A 26,025-nucleotide genomic window follows, 5' to 3' on the forward strand; every position below is an offset into this window, starting at 1 on the left:
TTTATTTTCATGTGCATGTGATTTATTTATATTTTAGATAAGTTCTATGGACTATTATTATAAATAATAAATTTATATAAATAATAAATATAGGTATTTAATTATTTTAGAATTTATGGTTATTGACTGTAGTTTTGGTTATCACAACCCTGAATGATGCAATAGAGCAATGAATCATTCGATGCTTCTTTACGCACCAAATTTTGCTTCTTTTTATCGGGTTCGTTCATATAGATATTGGCTTAAACTCATCATGATGACTCATTGTCTCGTGAAAAAGGACCCCGAAGTGTGCATAAAAATCTGAAGTTTTCGTAGAAACCATTGTTATATGCTCACTGAAAGTAAAACCTTCCTAAATATGTTTAGATAGGTAGCACGTTCATCAATATGGGGCAATATCCAAATGAGAAGTCTCCATTAAAACCAGGGGTGGTACCACATGGGGGCAAGGAAGGAGGGCAAATGTCCCCCTCAAAATTTAGATTTTGTTCTTTTAAATTTTTCATCAATTTTAAAATTTTTTTATAGGTTTTTAACATTTTAACCCTTCTTATATTTATATTTCACGAATTTTTTAATTTTGCCCCATTTGGAATTTTTTTTTGGTACCGCCTCTGCTTCAAGTGACGATTTTCTCCCGGAATCGCATACCATTACGTGGTTGGAATGATACTTTATGATCAAATCATAACCTGATTTGTGGTATGAAGTAAACTGGAAGGTCGTCACATGTTCAAAACTTATCAAAACCAATTGAAGAAAATATATATTCTCCTCCATGTGTGAGAATGATATTTTACCAAGCATTAGTTTATGCGGTGTGCATTCTAGTTACCAAAGTGATACATTGGACGATGAAGTTTTCACTCAGTAAATTTTTTATTTTATAATATATTGTGATACAATTACTAATGAATAGTGAACGATATATAAGTATTTATGTCATAATCGGATCGATTAACATAATTACTTGCACAAATTCAACACTTATAATAAAACTAGATTAAACCGATGTGTTACATGTTACAGTTAGTTATTATAAACTTTTGTGAATAGATGACTCACATTATATTGTCATACAAATAAAGGATGTGTCTTCCATATTTGAAGAATGAAATAACAATATATTTTAACATCAAAGACAATGTACACAAATGTATAATAAGAGAAAAGAAAAAGAAGAACATGGAGAAGAGAAAGCTGTAGTGTCAAAAACCTACAAAGCAAAAGTCATATGGCAGAAATAAAAAGGGTCAAAACGTTAGTGTCCGTAAGCGGACTTGTGTTGTAATATAAATAATAATTGCATTTTATGCCTTAAAACGGCAAACAACATTTGTAATGATTACATTTTTCCAACTGCTTTTATGAAAAAGAATGCATTAATTCACAAGGCTTTGGCCAGTGTCACAGACTACCATATCATGCTGGGAAGAAAAGATTACAAACAACATTTTTTGCCTTTTTCTTATCCTTCTTCAAGCAGTAACGGACATTCTAGCTTTCTTAATATGCGAGACCTCTGTAGTCTCCTGCCAACAGTATTTTCATCTACGTCTTCCATGTCCACAATGTGGCTGTTGTCATTAGTATTGACAAGAGTAACAAGTTCACCAAGTTGTTCCCTCCCATAATGGTATTTACCATACAGCATATCAAACTCATCACTACCAAACTCCACACTTTCCCTTGTTATTATCAAGAAGTTGACAACATCTATATAAAGCGATACAATTAATTCTCTTTGAGCTCCTTTCCAAGTGGCTCAGTTAAAGTCCAATGCAGATCTATCGGACTAGCAGCAAAGAGATATATACAACTACCTGATTAGCAAAAACACATACACACATATACATGGATTGATATACATATAAAACCATTAAGCATACATAGGATCAAATTGTGCGCATATATACCTTCCAACAAACACAAGTATCCTTTTTTCCATATATCTGAAATCCCATAGAACAGACAATGCATCCTCCATTGATCTAATAAAAGAAATCTGCCCTATCGCCATAATTATAACGGAAAATACCTGAAAAGTGCATGCACAGACCCATTTTTAAGTTCAACATACACTATTATTATTATCAATATTAATTAATGTATATATATAGCTATCTAATTAAAGAGAAGGAAGGAGACGATGGAGCTCAAATCATTAGTAGGAGAAAGCTTGGGACCACGTATAGAAGAAGACGTTCCGAATATGCCCACACGATTCAATTCTCTGAATTACACTGTAACAAGCAGAGATCGATCGAACAACTTCATTCATACTTATTAATTACAAGGACGGGTGCTCCAATCATCAATACTTACAAACAGTTAATTGTTACAAATACAATGTCGTTATGTTGTTTTGGACCACCAACTAATCAACACGCATATATCTATATCTATACTATATTATAAAGCAGATTTCTCCTAGATTTTTAACATTGAACTTGAAATTTTCAATATTGATTTTAATTACTTTCCCAAAATGCCCCTCCTATCTATTATATATTTACCTAAAATAACTACAATACCCTTTCTCTCTCCTCCATAAATCATTTATTCCTCCAATTCATTTAAAATCTTTTATCTCAAAAACCGTACAACGATAAATTATAAAAATTGTATTGGTGTTCTTATAATTTCATGCTCTTTCATTAGAGATGTCATTCGATATACTTTCGACAAATTTTTAAATCCAAGGGCGGAGCCCGTACGGCTTTCATAAAACTTACTTCATCAAATAATAAAATTCATAAAAGTTGAAAAGCTTTAATTAGATATAGTTAGAAACCAAATTCAAGTTATAATTAGATTACAAAGAACAAACCTATGATTCAAATTATGTTGAATTCACCTAGTAATTGATAATAGGTTTTATAAAACGTAAAATCACCACCACGAAAAGGATAAAAAACTATATTACAATGTGATATATAATATTGGCTGCTTCCATAGAACAATATCGTGGCAACATATACTTAAGTGAAGTGGTCATATTGGATCCTTGGGAACCATCACAAGTACGACCGACATCTATTTATTTAAACGAGAATGCCGTGTCATCCAGCGGAGCCTAGAAGAAGATGACTCGTGCAGACAACTGACTCCTATTCAATAGAAAAGAATAGCCAAACCAACCCAGCTGGCTGGTCAATCTCAGAAAGAAGATAGGCCGGCAAACCGGAGACGTACGACCACGGTCCCGACCTTACCAGCACCGGGGGTGTACTAATCAATGAACCCCGGAAACCTACTTTCTTTTCTGACAAAATCAACCAAGCCAATATTTTCCAATTTTAAAAATAGATTTTAAATTCATACGGTTTCTATTATGATATAAAATGTGATTTTTTACTTTTATTTTTGTAAGATTTTGTTTATATATAGATTTTATTTTTATTTAATTTAATAGTTTTAGATAATATAATTTTGTAGATTTATATATTGTAATAAAATATAGAGATGCCACATAGGATAAAGACCTAGGTGGCCATTTTTAAAAATAACTTTAAATTGTAGAAGGCTTTAAAACGTTATGATAACTATTATTTTAATATTTATATAGATAAAATACGAATAACGAGTATTAGGGAACATGGAGGAAAATATATATATATAGTATAGGAAATTTAATTTACGCCCCCAGTCCTTGCACTTTGCTAATTTTAACGTTTCTCTCCTTTTCTATTAATTGTCGGTTTTTTCCTATCCCAGTAATGCTTTTAGTTATTTTATATCATATGCGAGTAATCCACAAAGAAAAATGATGGAAAATATATATATTGCACTTTGCACACCTTTCCCTACATTATATATCAACTTGAGAGTTTTCTCAGTTAATAATGTACTTCTTTACAACTACTTCATCATCGTTTCAAACACCAATTACCCGACTCATATATCAGCAGATGTTATCAATATGTAAAACTACATTGTTTGTGGTTCACTTCAGAGTTCTGTCTTTATACATTGGTACAATAAAACTATTCCAAGTTTAGAAACTGTTTATTATATATTTTGGCCCATATCCTCGACGTTAACCCACACTGAACAGCCACTAAAGTTGCTGAATCAAGAAGTTGGACCGTCCTGTCTTGAGTTCAAACAGGTTATCTCAGGTTAAGGGGCTCAATTTTCTTGCAACACATCAGTTCAAACAAAATATATATCAGATCAAGTTTCTGAACTTCACTATATTACATTACATACAGAAACATCAAATAAGAAGGTTTTACACAAACCATATGATCAGAAACTGCAATCTTTAAATTCTATATATATATTCTGAAAACCTCTTGGATACTTCCAGGAGTTATACATGTTGTTCTACTATAAGATGATATAAATAAAAACTAAAACTTATAGAAGCACGTCCTTTTTAACATTCCCCTACTACATACATTCCTATAAAGGGAAAAAAAATAAAAAAAAGAGCTACGACTTTCATAAACCGCGATACCCATCTTCTCTGTCACAAACTAGCCATCGTTCGTTTTAAAAGAAAAGAAAGAAAGAAAACACTCATGTTAAAATCCAAAATGCACACACTGCCACTTTTTCTCAAGAATCGTTCTTTAGTGTTTTATTTTGCCATCTTTACAAGAACGATGGTTTGCTTTTAACGAAGAGAACCAAGTATAATGGTCTAAAAAGTCAACTCTTGAAAACAATGGTCTTTTGGTATCAAACTTCACCTAAATCTGAAGGGTTCCATATACAAACCTCTAAATTCAGCTCACCGGATGAATTTAGATACCCAAATGGGACCAACAGAAAATCAGCTGGAGGTATACCTTCAACTCGACCAGGAAGAGTCTGTGTGAATGACTTCAACCTTAATGAGCTATTACCTCTTTCTGACACGAGACAATAAAGAAAGCGCTCATTACTGGTACTCGGTCCAATACAGGTTACCATTACAGTGTGCCCAATATTTTCAGTCCCTTTATTCAGTAGGAAAAGAATACCATCATCTTCAGCTTGAAGCACAAGGAAGGTTTCATCCATGCCTAAAGATACGGGTAACGGGGAGTTATACTGGAAACGTCTTCCAGAATCCCAATGTTTAGTGCTGAAATGATCTGATAATTCTTGAAATAAACCAGTGAAGTTGCAGTTCAAAAGCGGGCATGTGGATTGATCTGTGTACATACTTCTATTGTCATGAGGATTTGTGTTTGTATAATCTAATGGGGCTTTGTAGCCATAGTTATCGATCCGTATAGGCGGAGCATTTTCATTCTTGTAAGCAAATGGTACATTTTCCTGTGGTAGTACCAATCATGTATTAGATTATTTCATTCTATAAATAATATTTATGTGATTTAGAAGTTTTTCATTATCATATTGGTGTTAGTTTTACCAGATTTTCTTCCTGTCGAACAAGAGTACCACGATTAACTCTGGTAGCCACCTCTCTTAATGGAAGCACGTCCGTATGATACCTGTCATGCAACAACCCTAATCCAAGACCTCTCTCCTTGCAAATCACCTGCACAAAACCATAATCTGTGAACTTGAATGAAGATATAAGAAACATGAGTAGTCAATGATACGGCAGTGTTGACCCATTTACTTGCAAATGGGCTGATTTGGGTTAAACTTGATCTCTAATGGGTCAGATGGTCGGCCCACAAAAAACTTAAAAAGTCTATGTTTACCCAATAAAAACTTGTAAAGAATTTTATTTGTACATTCAGATTGTTATCGTAATATAGTATTGTTTCTCTAATCATAATTCATGCATTCATATAAGGTGCAGTATTAATCCCCTTATTTATAGAAAGAACAGTATTATAACAAAAATCACTGGATCTTTATGTGATGGTCTGTTAGCTATAGAAAACCAAATACAATTATTTGATGAATATACAAAGATAGAGTTCTTTGTAGTGTGAGTGTAACGTATATGTCTACTACGTATATACATACATACACAGTTACACACACAGCATACCTCTCCACATCCGTAACCACCAAGCTCTTTCTCCTGTTTTTCTCTCTCGGAAATAGCTTCCTCTGTCCACAAGGATAAGCATGGAACCACAACAGGACCCGGTTCACAAGCACCTCCAATGGCAACACTCTCATAGTAAAATATCTGTGGATGTTTACACATCTTAGATTTCCAAACAAAAATTTCATAAAAAAGCAGAATACATATAAATCCATTCTCTATTACCTGAAGAAACAGAAGACAACCACCCACGGCACGTTGTTTCCCTTGACGATAACGAGACACTTCCCTAACGAGCCTGTCAAGCAAGAATTTTGCCCAATTGTATTCATGGATACAATCCATATCAGTCAAAAGATGAAGAAACGAAGGGCTAACATCTAGCCTTGCTGTAGGACAAAGAAGTGTCCCTAAAACATACAAAAGAAACGCTCTTTTAAAATCATCTCCTCCTTCTGGTTGAGCCAATCTTTCTTCAAGAAAACGAACTGAAATTCCTCTATTTGAGGCATTGTATTTTTGGCGCAACTCTGCAACTAAGTCATCAGGACCTGAGTTGACCACATCCTTACCATTAGCTGGTAATCCCATTACAAGTTCCACGTCATGAGGGTATAAAGGAATCCGTTCGCCACAAATCTCTAAGCTACGTCTAATGGTGTTGAATCTTTCTAGCAACCATAAGCACAAACTTCGCCTCAAAGTTCTACACTTGAGATCAAGTAGACTACCAAATCCCATACTTTTCACATCTTCTTTTTGTTCAGGTGTGAAATGTTTTAACACGTTGACTAAACGACCAGGGGAACACCTGGTGACTAGGTTGGCCTGCATAGCAATGCCCATTAAGTAAAATATAAAAGGAAACCAACAAATAATTAAAGAGAACTGCCATGTTATCACCTGCTTTCTAGGTTTAGGTTCACGGGCAGGAGCAGAGCTCAAGTAGTCATCCCAAACTTCACGGGCTCGTTTTGTGTATTTTGCTTTTTCTTCAAGAGTCATCACTTTCCAAGCATCTGAAGCTGCTTTTGTCGCCTAAAAAGAGTATCCAATCAACTCAGTTAGCATTTTTACACGAGAAAAAATTGGATCATCAAAACTTAAATCCAGGCCATGACACTTACAACTTTCAGACCAGATGATTCGGGATGGGAAGCGCTATATTCCTTAATAAATTCCCGGCTAGAACATCATTCACAACGAGATACGTCAGTAACAGATATTTATAACTCCAGCATATGATTAAGTACCAAAAAGCAGTATACATTTATTACCTAAAATGTACCCAAGAGCAAGCCGGACGAGGTGTCCCATTTTGCTTCTTCTTTTTCTTCCTCCTGCTTCCTTCAAGTTCTACAACCTCCATTTCTTTTCTCTTCCCCATCAAGGAATCATTTTCACTCGGCATCTATTCCAGAAAATAATACATAAAACTCATTAATATATAATCAACAAAAAACAATACCAAAAAACCCCTTGAGCTAACAAACAGCTCTAAAAGTTCACTAAAACCCATTTCACAAAATTAACATTTCTTATTTTAATAATTAAAACATTAATTGATCAAAAATATATACTGTATAATCACACTAACCACCGATTTTAGCCTAATTTACAATTATCCCCAAAAAGATATAAACTTAAATTCAGATAAAAACACTCATAGCACACTCAAATTAATACCAGATTACAAACAAGCAAAAACCCAATTTCACATTTACAAAAAGCATCAAACTTGTAATATAATAATCAAAAATCGAACACACCCACATATATTTACAACAAAACCGATCATAAACTCATAAAGTTTCCACCTTTATATAACAAAACTCAATAATGTAAATTAAAAATTGTATAAATATGAAAAGGGTTGATGAATCAATTAATCAATCAATCAGTACATACCATTGGTGAGAAAATGTCAGTCCCATCATCAAAATTAGGAGAGCTATCAGTAACCATTAATTCAAGAAAGTTTTGATTTTTATTAAATGGGGTTTGATAAGAATGAGAAGTGAATTTGGGTTTGGATTAGTATAACAGATAATTGAAAAGGGGAATGAAGGTGTTGTTTTTATTATTGTTTTGTTTTGATTCTGATCGGATGCCAATTGAAACTGCCCCCCATCTTTGCATTCTTACTGATAGTGGTGATATTTTACATAATTGGTCCCTATTTTATGGATTGTCTTTCGTATGTGGCCTGGTTTTGATAATTTTGATAAAAAAAACATTTTAGAGACAAAGATCAAGGGTTCAATCTTTACTCCACGTAAAGACCGGGCCACCGAGGGTCATTTCTTATCATTTAAATAGAATCTTAAGCAGCTTATTTATCTAGGTAGACGTAAGACTGTCTACATCTCAATCTCCTCTATACACTATCGAGTTATTAGATCAAAATGTTGATGTCATATAGCTTTTTAAACTTTTTAGATTTAATTTTAATTTAATAAATTAAATAATTATTATTTCTTTATATATATATTTGTAGACATTATTTATTAATATTATTTAGTGATATAACTATGGAAATTAATATTTTTTAAATCTTTATATCATTTTTCATCTTTAAAATCAAATTTTGACTTTTTTGTTAAATAAAATTTTCATTTCAATTGGTATGATACACATATTGACATAACTTTTCAATAATTACTCAACAATTTTTAGTTAATGAAGAACTGGAAAAAAAAAACAAATACCATTACTTAGCAAGACCTCTAATTGATAATGTATTTATTTTCCAACCGGCCGGTCACCGTTAACCGGAATCTCATAGACCATCAATCTAACTTCACGTTTTTTTAGTGGTTCAATTTTTACTCAGTTTAACATGTCATTAATTATATTATATTCCCCGCGTAATCCCATACTGCGTATTACGCGCAATTATAATCTAGTTACTCATAAAATAAATGGCTACAAATTATTGAAGAATTATACTTTTATAAAAAAAAAAAAAGAGTTACACGATTAATATACTCGTATAAAAAACAGAAGACATTATTAGAACTGAAATAAATTATCAAGTATTTTTTCATTTTTTGTATTTTTTTTTATTATTGTTGTTTGTTCTAACTAAAAATCCTCGTGGGCTTATTTTAATTTGAGTGTAACGATTTCATCATATACTTTAGTTTAGTACTTTAGTTACCCTTTGAAATTCACTCAAATTTGGTATACCTAATTTCTAATGTCATAAATCATATCAAATCTAATAATTCTAAGTTTCTAACTCAAAATATGATAGAAAGTTAGACAATTACATTACATTACAATTAAACAAAACTATAAAATGGAATTTACACTTTTCAGTCTCACTATCCTATTTGTTAACAATCAAATCATTTATAAGTTAAGTATCTTGAAGTGTAAGTAACTTTTATATTTTTCCTATTGTATGAATGTAACTTTCATTTGGTTCATTGTATGCAACTAACCTGTTAAATTTAAACGATTAATGTAAATTTTTTACATTGACCAATCAAAAACTTCTACGTGGTAGCTCATATGGTGTGCCATGTATACACTTTTACGTTATTTTTTGTTTTTTGGGCTTGTTGGTGGCCGTAATTTGTCGGCCATCACCAGTATTTCAGGTTTACTGTCATTGTGACAGGTTTTGGGAACACGGGTAATTTGATTTTAGCGATAGTTGGTTCGGTTTGTCATAGTGCAGACAATCCGTTTGGGCCAGATTGTCATACTGCTGGTACTGCTTATGTATCTTTGGCTCAATGGGTGTCCGTGTTACTAGTTTATACTTTAGTTTACCATATGATGGAACCACCAATGGAATATTATGAAGTTGTGGAAGAAGATGGTGAAATTGAGATAGAATCTTCCCGTAAACGATCTCAAGGGTGTTTGGCTTAGTTTTTTTTTTTCTTTAGCTTCTAGCTTATTTGCTTATTTTGAAGAACAAAAGCTAATTTAGTGTTTAATTTGACTTTTGAGTTTATGGCTTTTAAGCTTATATAAGTCATTTTATAGAAGCTACTCCAACATTGGTTTTGAAACAAAAGCTTTTGGCTTTTTTTTTGTAAGGATATTGTAAAGACTCTTGTGTCCCTTCTTCCTTCAATCTGTTTCTTTCCACCTTGTGGCTTGTCTGCCAGGAAAACAGATGAGGTATCTTCCACTCTATTCTGATAATCTATTTCACAATCAATGGCCAATACTTACATATTTTAATTGTTGACATATATACATGGCTTGTTTAGTTATCTTTTCAATGGACATAATCAATTTATAAAATGATTTAAACTATGATTTCTTTTTTCTTTCTATAATCATAATCGATAATCAATGAGGCAAGATTGCTTTGTCAAGAATACTTTCTTTGAAATATAAATCTTTTTGTTCAGCACCACATCTGTATAAACACTTTAATCCATGGATTACTACATCTCTATAAACAATGATTAGATTATATAAAATATATGCTTATATATAACTAATAAAAACAAAGTAGATACATATGAAATATAAACATGTCTTTTTTGGTCATTTACAAACATAAGCTAAATAAAAAAAAGCTAAGCCAAACATTCAAAAAGAGTTTATCGGCTTATAAAATATAAGCTAATTCAAACACTAAAAAAAAGCTTATAAACTTATAAATAAAAGCATTATCAAAAAAGCATAAGCCTAAATACAAAAGATAGGCCAAACACTCCCTCAGTAGGCCACTTCTACATAAGCACAATGGCCTGGTATGGAAGAGAAAGAGACAGAACATTGCAAAACCCCGTTTATTACACGGGTTTTTGCAAGTATATCTGACAGACTTCCACACCGGACCCTGATTCATTGGAAGATGCAGTAGCTGAGGGTTGGTTCTTAGTGGAATGATAGTTGAGGGTCCTAATGAGTCTAGACTGGGGCTACGAACCACAGTTGGGATTCTAGTTGCAAGGCTTTTGATTCTTCCTGTGTTAGGTATTGGGGTTGTGTTCTTGGCCGATAAAATGAATTTGTTGATACAAGGCGATGGGATGTTCCAGTTTGTGCTTTTGTTGCAATACACCACACCAAGTGCCATCTTATTTGGTGCAATCGCGAGTTAAGGGTTATGCCGTTAGTGAAGCTTCAGCTTTACTCTTTTGGCAACACATTTTCGCGTTATTTTATCTTTCGATGTATTCCATCATCTACTTCAAGTTGTTGCATACTTATATATGAATGTATGATGCATAAATTGATGCATATATTGTTTCAAGATTTGATTTTCAGCAAGTGTAGAGGTTGAACCGTTGAAGCATCTTGAAGTTCAATCAGCAACTAGTAAATTTTCCCATGAAATATTACTTTATGATATTGATATTATTTTCATAGTTTTACACTTTTATCTGCAGCAAGTGAATATCATGTAATCATGTATTATGGTGTCAAACCTGGAATCACCCATTTTTCGGCTAGCCAAAAGCCAAGCCTAGTCGAGCCAAAAACAAAGGCGACTATAAAGCGGCTCACAACGATGCGAGCGTGCTAAGTGCGCCACTAAAACGTCACATTACGCCTCATCGCCTACGACCTAGTCCCAGACCTGGGCGCGTTAGATGCCTCGCACTCTCATTGCTAACTTGGGGTGTGACCCTTTATAAGAAATTATTATTCCCCCAATACTTGATCTTATAAAAGATTTTTTATTAATAATAAGCTCGTCATATAGATTTAATAATTAAAAAATATTTAAAAAATAGAAGATTAATGAGGATGGAGAATTAGGCTAAAGGAAGGAGATTAGGGGTGCCAAGTATACCCCTAACCTCCTCCTTTTTTTAGTTATATTATAAATAGATAGTATAGATAATCAATGGTTAAGATATGTTAAAATATGATGATATTATTATTAAAAAAAATACTTTTATGTTAACTATGTACACTATTCGACGTCGTCTCTACCACCAATAGTGGCCACCATGACCATCGTTGTATTACGCGGGTACTGTACTAAGATGTTTTATTATCAAATTAAATATAGATGTATATATATTATTGTATAAGAAATGAGTCGTATTTGAAGATAGATTGAAGATAGAGAATTAAAGATAAAAAGAAAAGAAAAAATATATAAAATAAAATCTACGTATAAATAACTGAATTGACAAGACATGTTTAAACTATTCTTAAGTAATTAAGTGTATGGGTTGTGATAATATAAAAATTAAAATTTGTGTAAGTAAGACACACTGTGATTTAACCAACTCCATTTAAGTGGGTTCGTTAAAACTGTCATCTCAAGGTATTTTTCATGAACAGGGGGTTGGAGGTCCAACGATTTGTTGGTTAAAATTGCTTTCAGCACGTGTTAATCGAAACTAACTTTACAAAAAAGAAAAAGAAAAAAAAGGTGGGTTCGATAGGGGTATTTTCTAAATCGATTATGTGGGTCTCGGAGCTGAGTTTTTTCTCAAGGTCTCATATTCGAGTCTTGGGTTTCTCATCTCAAGGTATTTTTAATGAGAAAGGCGGTTGGAGGTCCAACAAATCGCTGGTTAAAATTACCTCTAACACGTCTGAATCAAAGCTAACTTTACAAAAATAAAACACGCAGTAAGTTGAAACTTAACCCAATGTGTTTATAAACGTCCACCACCAGCACCACGATTATCGAAAATTGTGATGTCGGGCCTCGGGTCCCCATTTCTGCCAATCAAGGTTCCGGGTTTTGACCTATAATGAAAAGTTGGAAGAGGGGGTTGGAAAGAAACATTAGCGAAATAGAAGGACTGTCCGCATAATTTACACTCCTCTCCCTCTATATATATACACGATTATACGCAATTATTAATCTAAAAGGTATGGTCTATATTTATTTAGTTCGATTCGATGGATGGATAAATCCAAGGCGTTGTTGGATCTAACAATAATAATTCCTTGATGATTTCAGGTCTTGATCCATCTGAAACGCTGATCCTAATTTGTTTCCTTTTTTTTTTGGGTAAGGATTATTTATTTATTTATTTATTAATTCATCACCGTCATCGTGTTGTTATAGATGTTTAATGAAATTGTGATTCTTTTTTTGTTTGAATTTGCAGAAGTACCGTAGCTTGATAATGCCGAAGAAGCCCACGCAGGTATATTTTTCTTTTTGCTATTTAATTAGATTTTCATAATAATTAGTATAAAAATAACCGTTTGTGTATAATACCAGCTTACACAGATCTGTATCGACAATTCTGGGGAAATGATGGATATTAATAAAGCCGGTTCTTGCATTTAGGGCTCAAATTAAGGCTGTTGAAACGTATTGCAAAGCTATATTTCAGGTGATTTTTCATGCCCCAATAATTCTTCCAAAAGATTGTTTTATTATTAATTTCATATCAATAAATATTCATTCATATGAAGGAGTTTTCTTAATTAATTACAGGATAATCCAAACCATTTGGTGGGCTTATACGGAATGAGTTCAAAACAGTTTGGAATTCTGCATACTCCCACTAATGATATCAAACAAGTCCGAGAATGCCTTGAAGGTACGAAGTTGGCTTCTTTCTATATATACTGCCTTCAATTCACTAACTAATTTATATACTTGTTTATTAATCAATTAATACATAGGTTGTTAATGTGTCACAGATTCAATATGTGTTAACCCCTCAAACACATTAGTTTTTTCTAGTACATGTTGTGTGATCGATTTTTGCTATTGCTACCTTTCTAGACAATTCATAGCTAATGCCCTGGCCAAGGATTGCTATTTAAGCCAGTTTTTTTTTTTTCTTTCCTGGTACCACCGTGCCTGACGGGTCTGTGCTTGTTTCTCAGGTATAGAATGTTACGGCAAGGCGGATTTTGATAATACGCTTGTGTTGGCAGCGGGTCATCTTTTGAATAGGCCCCCAAATATGAATAACAGTTTGCTTTTCTTTGTTGCAAGGTATGTACTTCTGTGCCAAGTCTTATACTGAAATAGTGGTCAAGGACCCATATTTGATTATTAATACTTAATATAAAGTCTAACCTTGAAAGTGTCAATCTTTGAAACATTAGTTTTAATGCTAGTGTTTCCTTTGACATTGGGCCAGTTTTTTTTTTTTTTTATTTAATTCCAAAAAAACGCTATAACACAGCTAGTTGGACCGTTATAGCACCGATTAACTATATGAACTTGTGCGAATACTTTAATTGAAAATTGCTTCCACGTAACTAGAAATAAAAGGACGATCTCTTATACTAATTTTTAAAAAGTTCTTTTCTTTTTCTACTCATTAAAAAGAGTTTCTATCCTCATTTTTATCTGCACAAATTATATTTTTTTTGGATATACTTGTATTGTCCATAAAATTTATGACCCTAGTAAATTTCTATGGATAGGTAATATTTATATATATATATATATATATATGCTAACCAATTAATTGTGTTTTTGTTTTTGTTTTTTTTTTTTTTTGCTGCTAGTCCTACACATATAGTTTCTACATTGGTGAGCCACTATGGAGATTTATTTAAAAAGCACGGTGTAGCCGTAAATATTGTCAACCTCTTTGTATTGGAAGATGACGTCCTATCTAAGATGAAGGGGCGCAGGGGCTTGCAATTAGAGCTTGGTCGGTTCAAGTATGGGAGGAGGGAGCTTGGTATCTTCGTTGCTCATGCCAATAATGATGGAAACAGCCAAGTACTAGACGTTAAAGATCCACATTCTGTTTTTGATGTCATATCCAATTCTATACTAAAAAAGGTTCTTTACCTTAAGGAGAAACATCAGAAAGATGCCGCAGAGAATGTTGATGTTATACAGCAGTTGGAACCGTCTCACAAGGAGAGTGTTAATGTTAAAGCGCCCGGAATCCAAAGTTTTAAAAAGGTGGGCCAATGTCACAATGAGAAGAATAAAGGCACTGCAGATGATGAAATTGTTTAACCACGGGGAATCAAACAGTACCCAATAAAAAAGACTCTCCCTTTCACTGAGAAGAAAGTTCAGCACAATCCAAAAGCGAATGTTAATGTCAAAACAAGAAGCGGAACTCTCTTGTGATGAGAAGTCTCAAGCCAACATTCTCCCTTGTGATAGATATGAAGCTTGGAGAGAATGTATAGGTGAAGTTGGAAGCCGCCTGATGCATGCCTGTTGCATAATTGTTTCCGTGTACCTGCTTTGTGTATGTTTATTTGCAAAACAAAACCATCGTATGAATTGATGTGTTATCATCATGAATCTGTGAACTTGCCACAAGTGTTTGAATGACTTATTTATGCATTACATTACATGTCCTTCACAAGTGTTTGAATGACTTATTTATGCATTACTACATTACATGTCCTCGCAAGTCCCTGGGGCGGGTAGGTGTTTATGCACATGGAAAAGATGCCCAGACACGGTAGATATTGTCTCCGAGATGGAAAATGACGATACACAAGACATTGATGATGGGTTAGAAGAATTACCTTTTGATAATCAATCAAACACTATTCCATCCATTCCATCTGCCCCTCCCCTTTTAAGAGAAGACTCGGGCAAACGTCAAAAGAGAAAACGATGCAATAGTTTAGATCCTCTTATCAACAACTTGAAAGACTTGGCGGATATAGTTGGTACCAAAGATTGAGCAAGCAACAAAAAGCTTCACCGCAGTTCTGGGAATCGAAAGGATCGTGAGGAGCTTCGTAAGAAGCTTCACGCGGAGATGAAAAAAGTTGTTGGTTTCACTTCTCGTGAATGCGACAAAGCTGTACACATGCTTTCACGCGATGAGGATTTGATGGTGATCTTGATGAAGATAAATTACTATGGGTTTTTGAGGTTCTTAAGGGTGAAGGAAGAGTGAGTAATGCTCACTGATATGCTTCCTAAGGACCATTTTGAAGTAGTACTTTTAATTTTATGTCTCATGGCTTGCAATTTCTGTAATGACCAATCTATAACTTTGGTTGTTTGTCTGTTAAGTGCAATGTATGTAATGACTAATCTATAACTTTGGTTGTTTGTTTAAGTTAACGACTTCCGCTTTCAGAATTGCCATAAAATTGGGTTTTTAGTTTTAATTTGATTTCCATATCTATAGTCTGTTCTCAGATTATATGATGAATATATTAGTATTTAAACTTAAAAGAAATTTTTGATATTTCAATGATAATGTGATAATTTTGTTTGCATTTTTATTTAATATGAGTATATGTTAATTAAAATAAGTATGCATTTTATAATGTTTTATAGCTAAAAACGAGTTTTAATTTCGATGGGCAAAGTTCATTTAACAAGGCTATTTATGTCAATTTTTACAATATATTTTTATGATTCATTCCAATCCAATGGGGCAACCAAACATGAGGATGTAATGATAATGACCTATTCCATTACCCTTTTCATTCCATTCCTTTCATACATTTCATTTCATTGTTATTTCATTTAGTCAAACATACCTTTAGACAAGTAACTAGATTTTAGACTCGTGTCCAACACTGGACACGGGTTTACAATATTATCAATATTAGATATAGATACATTTAAGTTATAAAAGTTTATAATTTTGAAGATATACGGTTTCAAGTGTTATACTTTGTAAGTTGTTGTACAGTAATCATAGGTTTGTCACTGTCATTATTAGGGTAATGGGGGAAACTTAGCCCCAGTACCACAATTGGATCACTGTCATTATTAGCTGAGACATATGGTGGAATTGTTTGTCATAGTCATTCCACAAGCCACATGCTACAATAATTTCATTATAATAAATTTTTTTGAAACCAGTTGTACTCATAGTGTGATATTATTATGAAAGATAAATAAGAATTAAAATATAAACATGCTTGTGATCTTATACTTGATATTCAAGTATATGTACTTGATCATGATGCGAACCCATAGCACGCATAGGTTTATTTTCAATCACCTGTCCTATGATAATTAGATAGCAATTAGGATTGTTTTTATATTCTTTGATAATAATTAAGACTCTTGATTTGAGTGACAATTGTAACTTCAAACATTAATGCGCAAAACTAATATATAAAAAAGGAGAATATTATATACCTATTTGATTGAGAGATAGAATAAATCTTGAATGAGTTCATATTGATTTGGATTTAATAGTCTAGTAAACATCTGTTGTAAATCGTGTGTTGTTTTGTGATTGTCTCATGTTCTGTGATTCTTGTTGTGTTTAGGATAAAAACATTGTATATCATCATTTGTTATTATGTTTGAAATATGTATCTAGAGTACAAATTGTGTTTACATTAGATATTAAGCTAAATATTAATATTTATAATTTATGAAAATCTAATCTAACATTTGTTAATAAGTCATTAGGTTTTGAAATAATTTTTTATAGACAATATATTTCATATATTGAAATTTTTTTAATTAATTAAATAATTGTAAATTTTAAAAAATCCTCTCAAGTTATGGCTAAAAATAAACATAAATTAAGTATTTAGGACTAAAAGTGTAAATTATTGATGGAAAACAAAAAAGTGTAAATTAATGATACTTTTTCTACAAGTTAATATAAATATTAATATAATAATATATTTGGATAATGATTATTAGGATTTTTAATTTATAATTAATCTAAATGATGACATAAGCGATAGTCAATTTAATGAAATTAAGTGATTTAATTGGTTAATTAGTCAATAGTTCAACTGTCTTATAGTATATATAAATTAAGTATCCAGGACTAAAAGTGTAAATTATTGATGGAAAACAAAAAATTTGTAAATTAATGATACTTTTTCTAGAAGGTAATATAAATGTTAATATAATAATATATTTGGATAATGATTATTGGGATTTTTAATTTATAGTTAATCTAAATGATGACATAAGCGATAGTCAATTTGATGAAATCACGTGATTTGATTAGTTAATTAGTCAATAGTTTAACTGTCTTATAATATATATTAAGATTAAGATACTAATATTAAACATCAAATCTGCCACTTCTTTCAAAACACGTACAAATAGAGTTGTAAGTAAATAACTACCCACTACTAAAGCTACAAATAAGGCATGAAATACACTGTCAACACCTAAAGTAAACTGAAATAAATAACACATGTGGCATGAAGTTCTCTTGACTTAATAAAAGCCCTCACTTCTCAGTTTGTATCGACACCCAAATATTGTCTCTTGGGTCTTGAGCTTCAGAATCCAATCGGGCTTGATTATTCTGGGCTGCAACATATAGAACTTGGCTCGTGTTTGCTGTAGTAGGACTGGTATTGCCAACACTTTGTGCCTACAAAAAAAATTAGATTAGAATATACATAACATTAATGTATCCATGGGCTCTTTAACCCTCGTAAAAACTAAAGATGCAAACATTAAAAACTAAGGATAAGAATCTGACCTTAAACGGTATGGTAGGCTTTTAAATCTCCAAACTTCCCTCTCTTATTTTTCTTTCGTTGCTTTTATAAATCTGACGGTGTTTCTAATAATGATTCTGGATGTAATGCTGACAATGGTAAAGCTGTTAAGATGGATAAATCTGAACCTTACAAGGGTGGGAATCCACGTCATCTGCTAAAATTTGCTCGGAATATATATCGCCACCGTCTAGACATAAGGAAGAGCGTGGGAGAAATGGATTTTCTTGATAGTGAGAACGCATTTGAATATCCATCGTGTTTGTTGTAGTAGGACTGGTATTGCCAACACTTTGTGCCTACAAAAAAAATTAGATTAGAATATACATAACATTAATGTATCCATGGGCTCTTTAACCCTCGTAAAAACTAAAGATGCAAACATTAAAAACTAAGGATAAGAATCTGACCTTAAACGGTATGGTAGGCTTTTAAATCTCCAAACTTCCCTCTCTTATTTTTCTTTCGTTGCTTTTATAAATCTTTCAACATAGTTGTATGTTCCCAGCAACAGTTTTGGAAACCATAGAGAGAGTTGATGTTCAAATGCGTTCTCACTATCAAGAAAATCCATTTCTCCCACGCTCTTCCTTATGTCTAGACGGTGGCGATATATATTCCGAGAAAATTTTAGCAGATGACGTGGATTCCCACCCTTGTAAGGTTCAGATTTATCCATCTTAACAGCTTTACCATTGTCAGCATTACATCCAGAATCATTATTAGAAACACCGTCAGAATTCCAATTGTCCATGTAACTCATAAGGTTTTCCGGAATCATAACCCTCCAATCGTTTTGGGTAAAAAACTCTTTTTACTTAAGACTCATATCATGATCACAATTCAGGCCAGCTAAAACTTGGGCGCTTTCACATACGTAGTATATGCGATTGTCTGGAATAAACAACCATGGATGACGCAAAACCTGTTCACGTGTCACGCTCATGCTGCAAAATAATTTTAGCAGAAACACAACAGAAACAATAAGACCAACGCATTACAGAAACATATGGAAACATTCAGAGACCAAAAACATTAATCAGAATACTAGCACCAATGCACCATTAACAAAACAGAAGACTAAACATAGACAGAAGACAGAAACATTAACAGAAAGCTAATTGATCCAAAAAAACCATAGCAGCAGTATCTAGCAGCAGTAGCTACGAAACAGAAACACGCAGAACCTAGCAGACATTAAACAGAACTTAGCAGCAGTAGCATTAAGAGAGAGAAACCTAGCAGAAACATGGAAACAAGACAGTAGCAACAGTAGCATTAAACGGTAACATAAACATAAACAATGAAACTAAAGAGTAGCAGCAGCCAAAGACAGGGGCAGTAGGCAGTAGCAACAATATTATTAATACTTTTTAAACTTTAGTCTCTAACACATTTAAAATCAAGATATTTCATAGTTAAGAGCCATACCTTTCCAACTTTAATGCAATGTCCTGTGCTTCAACAGCCCAAGGATACATGGAGTACGCACTGAATACTTTTTCATTATAAGCGCACATCCCAAAAGGATTTAGAGGAGCGCTATTGAAAAACGCACATCCCAAAAGGATAACTGAAGAAATGATTGTAGGTGACATCCAATACAAAACCGAGCCATAAGCCTTTTGATACTGAGATTCCTTAAGCCATTTGAATTCGTTGTCTCTACAAGAGTGGATGAAATTCTTAAATTTGTCTTCCCATGACTGTAACTTGATAATCTTCATATTGTTTAGGATCTCAGAAGTGGACCTCAGTCTCTTATCTTGAGAAATCATAAACTGTAACTGACATTTCTGAAGTGCTATTGCAAATGGCACGTGGAGAAGCCCACACAAATTCAGAGGGACTAAACCTGAGAACACCAACTCCTACTACAGAGAACAGAACACCAATGGCTAGAAAGAGCTGAACGAAAGAAGTCCAAGCTACATGAACCCACATAGGGAATTCACCCATTCTGTAAGCATCGACAGCGATGTAGTTCACAATCTCTTCCGTGGAATGTCTTCTTCTCCCAAAACTAGAAAGTTTGAGTTGTTTCTCATATACTGCCACTATTAAGGCCGATCTCATCCTCATACCTAATCTCTTTGCATCAAAGTAAAAATGCCTTTGAGACAACGACTCAACTACCTTGACAACAATCAAGCATCCTACCAATAGTAGTCCATATTGTAAATTTTCTCTCTTACTATTGGAATAGTTAACAAACGCATAGAGTAACAGTGGACCAACTATGACGGCAGTAGTCCTAAGCAATGCATAAATCCCTACCAGTTTACCACTACCATTTATTTATCATAAACCCTTTGTAATGCCCTGCCTACCAGGTTAACAATATTTGTGCTGTTCTTCTCCCTTTGAAGTGACTCCCATGATACCTTGAATCGTTTATACGCAAGTACGCGACAAGAGCTTGATCTTTTGGCGCTAGAGAGGGAATATCTTCAAGTACTAGTGGCTTTCTATACCCTAGCGAAATCAAAGGATTTACCCATGAAAATACTAACTTCCTAGAAAAACTAGGCTCTTCTACTTAACTTGGGCTCCCATCATTTACTCTGTTATCCAATAAAGGATCTAATAAGGTCTACTTCCCCATTGGCCAACAAACTCTATGCCATTTCTCAGCGCACAAAACAATAGCAAGAAGCTTACAAGCCATTCAATGGACTCCAAAATTAAAACCCCATGCTTCTCTACTAAATTTCCAATCTGTAAGTCCCTTTGCCATCGGATCTAACAAGATTAAGTATCTAATGTATAAGTGCGGAAAATCTTATACAAAAACAATCAACAACAATATATCAATACGAACACAAATATGAATAAACTGGAACCGTATATTACTTCAGTAAATGCAATTACAAGTAAATACCAAGTCCCTAAGTGCAAGAGTATGAGAGAAAACAAAACTAGAAGATTAACCTTAAACATAAGGTTAATCTCTATTTATACTAAACATAATAGACTTAAACGGACCTCGAACTTCACGGACCCAAGCCCAATCTCGACCTCAAGCTCGACCTGGTCAATGGTCGAGGTTGACCAGGTCAATGGTCGAGTTTGACTGGTCAAAGGTCGAGGTTAACTGGTCAAAGTTCGAGGTTGACTTTATTATACGCGAAAACTTCCCGTTCGACTTTATTACATTAACTAAAGACTCAAAACTACATTTCACAAATGCTGTTGTCACTAGGAAATGCACCAACACAATCCCTATCGTAGAGATACACACAAACACCATAATCCACCACATAGAAACAAAAAGTGTTTAAGGTCAGACCAACATGTTTCAGGCCACCTCTACTTTGCACTCTATACTTTGCAGTGATGATTGCTTAAAGAACTGATGTTACAGACTAATAACTTAAGCTATAATCAAAATGAGTACTTCTTTTTAGATATGATATAGATTAATCAAAACTTTATATGTTTAATTTTTCTTACCTTCCATATTTCATCATCCGAGTGAAGTCCTAGAGGATCCAAGTTTGTTCGTATACTACCCTTAAAAAGGGTCGGCTCTTGGGGAATGACACTTAATTTCATCCTCAGGTCCTTCAGGCTTATGGAACAAATGTCCACACCGTCTACATGAATCTTTCCGCTATCAGGTTCAACCAAACGAAAAAGTGTAGTTATAAGCGTAGTTTTCCCACTTCCCGTCCTTCCGACAATCCCTACACGGGTGCCTTCTTTAAATGCGCATGTGGTTCCTCTGAGAACTAGTGGAGCATTTGAATGATACTTAATCTGAAAGATACAGCCAAAATCATATATTAACACATTATGGGGGTTGAAAGAATGCAACAACCTTTCAGAATAAAAAAATGCAACAGCAGGATATAATAAGCATTTCTATTAAGCCTATTCTTACTTTCATGGACCTTAAAGAAAGTTAGAAGTGACAATTTCGACCAATTTATTTCTTTAATAAGTCGACTATGGCTATGTTTTTATGTCCAACGCATATAAAAAAACTATCTTAGTATGACTATGGGTCAAATGGGCAGCAACTAGGCAAGTCACCCAAAAGTGTAATTTTAATGAAAACCTGGTAAGTCCGTTTATCCAAACAACTGGAAGATATTGCAATCATATAACCTTCATAAACATATTTGACACAGCGATTAGTTATAAAACCATTCAAAATTTGGTGGAAGGGATTTGTTTCTGGTCAACCCTGGCTGACCCTAGTCACCCAACCATTCTGGTCCGGAACCCAAACTGCTGACTTGCCCATTTTACAGCTTCTAGTAGAAATAATAGGCTGACCTTGACATCCTGGAGCTCAATCCTACCCTTTGAAGGCCAAGTAATTGGCGGCCTGTTGTTTTCCACAATTGCTGGAGCTCGGGTGGAATGTGCATATATTGTTTGATTCCTTCTACTAAAATGATGTAATCGGATAGGTTACAATACCAACGTGTCAAGAACACATGGGCATTTGTCAGTGCCAGTGCGTATGAAAGTGAAAGCCCAACTAACCTTGCAAACGTATCAAATTCTTTTGATAAGTATATTTACATTTGACACTTATGACAAACTTTTAATAAGAAACAGAAACATACATACCGGGAGGAATATAACTCTTTGGAAGTGAAACCAGGAAAAAAACAGCGGTAAATAGTGTCAAGTTTTGAAGCACTTCTGCTCTCAAAACCAACCACTCCAATGTCGCATTTGTAAAAATGAAAGCACGTGCATCGATATCTACTAGTTTTAAGTAATTTTTAAAGAACCTGTCCCCCTTTCTAAATGCCCTGATTGTAGCCACTCCAAGAGAGGTTTCGGATGCATAATTTACCACAGGTGCTTCCGTGGTCCATTGATTCTAATAAGTTCCCTTGCAGATGGTTGATAATAACCCTGCATGCACCAAAAGGATTATTGATCTAAATAATGTTTTGTTTCCTTTTGGTGTGGAAAAAACATGGAGCTAAAAATTCACCTGGAAATATTTTGTAGCTATTATAGCAAAGATGCCTACGATAAGGACTTCCCATGATACTGATGCCATCACAGTGATTGTAGTGAGTAATTCAATACCGGAAGTCACCACAAAAGTAAACGAGAAGGCTATGTCAAAATCCAATACACTTAAATCTGTTGAAGCCTGCAGGATTAGTTTAACTACTTTTTACAAGCATCTCTTTGTTTCTGTTTAGTACATGTGACAACTTCTACCAATATACTTATAATGATGCAATCTAGGTAATGCTCTATATGCGTTGGCTCAAATCAACATAATTACCGTTTCATATAAAAAAAACTATCTTAGTATGACTATGCCATTGCTCAGCGCACAAAACAATTATAGCAAGATGGACTCCAAAACTAAAACCCCATGCTTCTCTACTAAAATTCCGATCCGTGTCGTAGTGATACACACAAACACTATAATCCACCACATAGAAACAAAAATCCTAATCAGCTTCCATCTTTCAACAAGCAACGTAACGGTGAAAGTCACCCATACTAATACTCTACAAGCATCCATCATCCAATCGAAGCAAGTAAAGCATCTAGTTCTACTTACCACCTCCCATAAACAATCACCAAAGTAAGCACAGCCAGTAAGAAAACAACAAAATGCAACTGCTACCAGAAATTTCCGGTCACTTCTCCTAAACTTATTCTCACTGACTCCAAATTTTCTTAGGTAGTGAACTAACGAAATTAAATAGAAAAAAATCACGAAAATTAAATTTAACAAATCAAGTAAAATCCTTTGACCATTTGGTGAAATGAAATCACATGCTTCCTCACAAATGCATCCACCTGCAAAAATGTGCAACTTACATATATATAGCATATATATATATAATTCAGAATTATACGAAAATAAAAATTAACCTAGGGTGAAAATATATAATTACAACCTGTATATCTATACATACTGAAATTGAAATTGAAATTATTGTGCAAAGAAGGTGATTAATTACCGAGTAAACTCGTGAAAGACGCCATTGATGAAGAAATGACACACACACAAAGTGTGCTCAAAGTAAAACGATAATCTTCTTCAGTTTAGTAGTAGTACAAGTTACATATATATCCTCCTCCTCCTCCTTTGGTGATTGTTTAATACCGAGATTTTATTAAAAGAAAAGAAATCAGAAAATTGTACATGGGAAATGATAGATAATTACATAAAAAAATTTTATATCTCAGTAAAAACCTAAAATAGCTCAAACTAAAAACCTATACCGAATCCCTATCGGTACCGACGGTTTCGGTATTTCAGTAATCTTACTCATCCCTCTCACATCTATACAACTTTATAAAAATTATCACCCTTATTCTCTTAACACTTTTCAACAATCCCTCTCATAAAAATGTTCTTATGCGAAATAACTATTCTACCCTCAAGTAATCAATTTTCTCTCTTTCATTCATTAATTTAAAAATCTTCATTTAAATAACTTATAATACATTTAATTAAATAATTTACTACATAAACTCATCAACTCCTAAAATTAATTACACTACCTCTTTTCAATTAATTATTTTTACAATAATAACCACACCAACACCCCCATCATGCCACCACCACTACCGACCACCGCCGCCGCCACCACACCGCCGCCGCTACCGCCGCCGCATTGCGTGGGTAAAATGTTAGTATTATATAAATGATTGATATATTACCAAAATACCCCTGATTTTCAAGCTAACTTCATCAAAAAATGATACATTTAATCGCATCCAAGCTAAATACAATGTAAAATGTAGTAAATGCATTTTTCAAGCTTTCAAAACAAATATGATATTTGCTGACACTTTATAACCTATCTCTTATAAAAGGAGGTATATATGTTGAAAAGAAATTTTTGGTGAGGGAAAGTGTCATGTTTTTAGAAAATTGTAACACCCCAATAATTTTAAGGTAATAAAATAACCTTTTTTGTAGTTTTGACATTAAAATAAGTTCCTAATATTTTATTTTTGATTATGGGGTTAATTTAGTTGGAACGTTAACGGATAGCTGGTGTTTTATCATCAGAAATCCTAAATGGGTTGTGGCATCCATATGGAGTGCCAGCCACATTGTTGTGGGTTATTCATATTTCCACTAACTCATCATTTCTTCTTCATCTCCATATTTCTTCTTAATTCAAAGAAAACCTCAACTAAATCCTTCTTGCAATACTACTAATTTATCCAAGAATCATCATAACAATAACCTTATCTGATCAAGAAATTGAAAAGTTAGGGTTTGAGTTGGAGTAGTGGTGGTGGCCGAATTATTTAAAGAAAAAGGGAAGAGTTTGTGATTTGAAAACCCTAATCTTTTATCTTCCATCATTGAGGTATAGAATTCTTAACCTAATTTCTTTTCCTTTCTTTGAATTAGGGTTCTTGTAAGGTGAAATTGGAGATTTTGCTAGTAATGGGTGTCTATATGAGTTTTTCCCCAAAATTCTTGTATATTATGATTGTGTCATTGAGTTGCATGTTGAAATCTTTAATAATGAGAATGTTAGTAGTGAAACTCCAAATATGGAAATGGTGACTTTGCTAGCTATATGATGATGTTGATGATGAATTCTCGGGTTAATATGAGATTTTGTTAAGTAAGCAACTCAATGACTTAATGGGAAGGGTTAAGGTTAGGAATGCTAGTGAAAGGTTGGTTTAGCTATAGTGAAATAGCTAGGAAATGTGAATGATGTCTTATATGTGCATTATGATATGTTGATAGGTTGAAAGCTTGGTTT

The 26,025-nt window shown here is 33.5% G+C and overlaps 2 protein-coding genes and 1 long non-coding RNA gene across 5 annotated transcripts; 1 reads left to right on the top strand and 2 right to left on the bottom strand.

The window, feature by feature from the left end:
- Positions 1-4,172: 4,172 nt before the first annotated feature.
- LOC122586441 lies at positions 4,173-8,077 on the bottom strand. Its single transcript, XM_043758430.1, has 8 exons — positions 7,871-8,077; positions 7,240-7,373; positions 7,090-7,147; positions 6,866-7,000; positions 6,188-6,790; positions 5,963-6,106; positions 5,369-5,497; positions 4,173-5,271 (listed from the first exon to the last, which is right to left on the bottom strand). The coding sequence occupies exons 1-8, from the start codon at positions 7,925-7,927 to the stop codon at positions 4,690-4,692; spliced, it is 1,842 nt and encodes a 613-aa protein (XP_043614365.1). The 5' UTR covers positions 7,928-8,077; the 3' UTR covers positions 4,173-4,689.
- Positions 8,078-12,777: 4,700 nt separating this feature from the next.
- LOC122586444 lies at positions 12,778-15,189 on the top strand. 2 transcript variants are annotated; one of them, XM_043758432.1, is made up of 6 exons: positions 12,778-12,914; positions 13,015-13,053; positions 13,131-13,245; positions 13,350-13,455; positions 13,748-13,859; positions 14,381-15,189. In XM_043758432.1, exons 4-6 carry the CDS (start codon positions 13,383-13,385, stop codon positions 14,844-14,846), a joined length of 651 nt encoding a protein of 216 aa, XP_043614367.1. In that variant the 5' UTR covers positions 12,778-12,914; positions 13,015-13,053; positions 13,131-13,245; positions 13,350-13,382; the 3' UTR covers positions 14,847-15,189. The 2 variants fall into 2 exon arrangements, with proteins under 2 accessions (XP_043614367.1, XP_043614368.1); XM_043758433.1 differs by having other exon boundaries at positions 13,140-13,245.
- A 2,656-nt stretch (positions 15,190-17,845) lies between these two features.
- LOC122586445 lies at positions 17,846-24,333 on the bottom strand. 2 transcript variants are annotated; one of them, XR_006321994.1, is made up of 9 exons: positions 24,250-24,333; positions 23,256-24,085; positions 22,880-23,173; positions 22,580-22,787; positions 21,752-22,057; positions 19,730-21,040; positions 18,709-19,245; positions 18,280-18,597; positions 17,846-18,168 (listed from the first exon to the last, which is right to left on the bottom strand). It is a non-coding gene; the product is annotated as an uncharacterized LOC122586445 (long non-coding RNA). The 2 variants fall into 2 exon arrangements; XR_006321995.1 differs by having other exon boundaries at positions 22,580-22,792.
- Between the last annotated feature and the right edge of the window lie 1,692 nt (positions 24,334-26,025).

Source organism: Erigeron canadensis, chromosome 2 (assembly GCF_010389155.1).
Source record: "Erigeron canadensis isolate Cc75 chromosome 2, C_canadensis_v1, whole genome shotgun sequence".
Lineage (NCBI taxonomy): Eukaryota > Viridiplantae > Streptophyta > Magnoliopsida > Asterales > Asteraceae > Erigeron > Erigeron canadensis.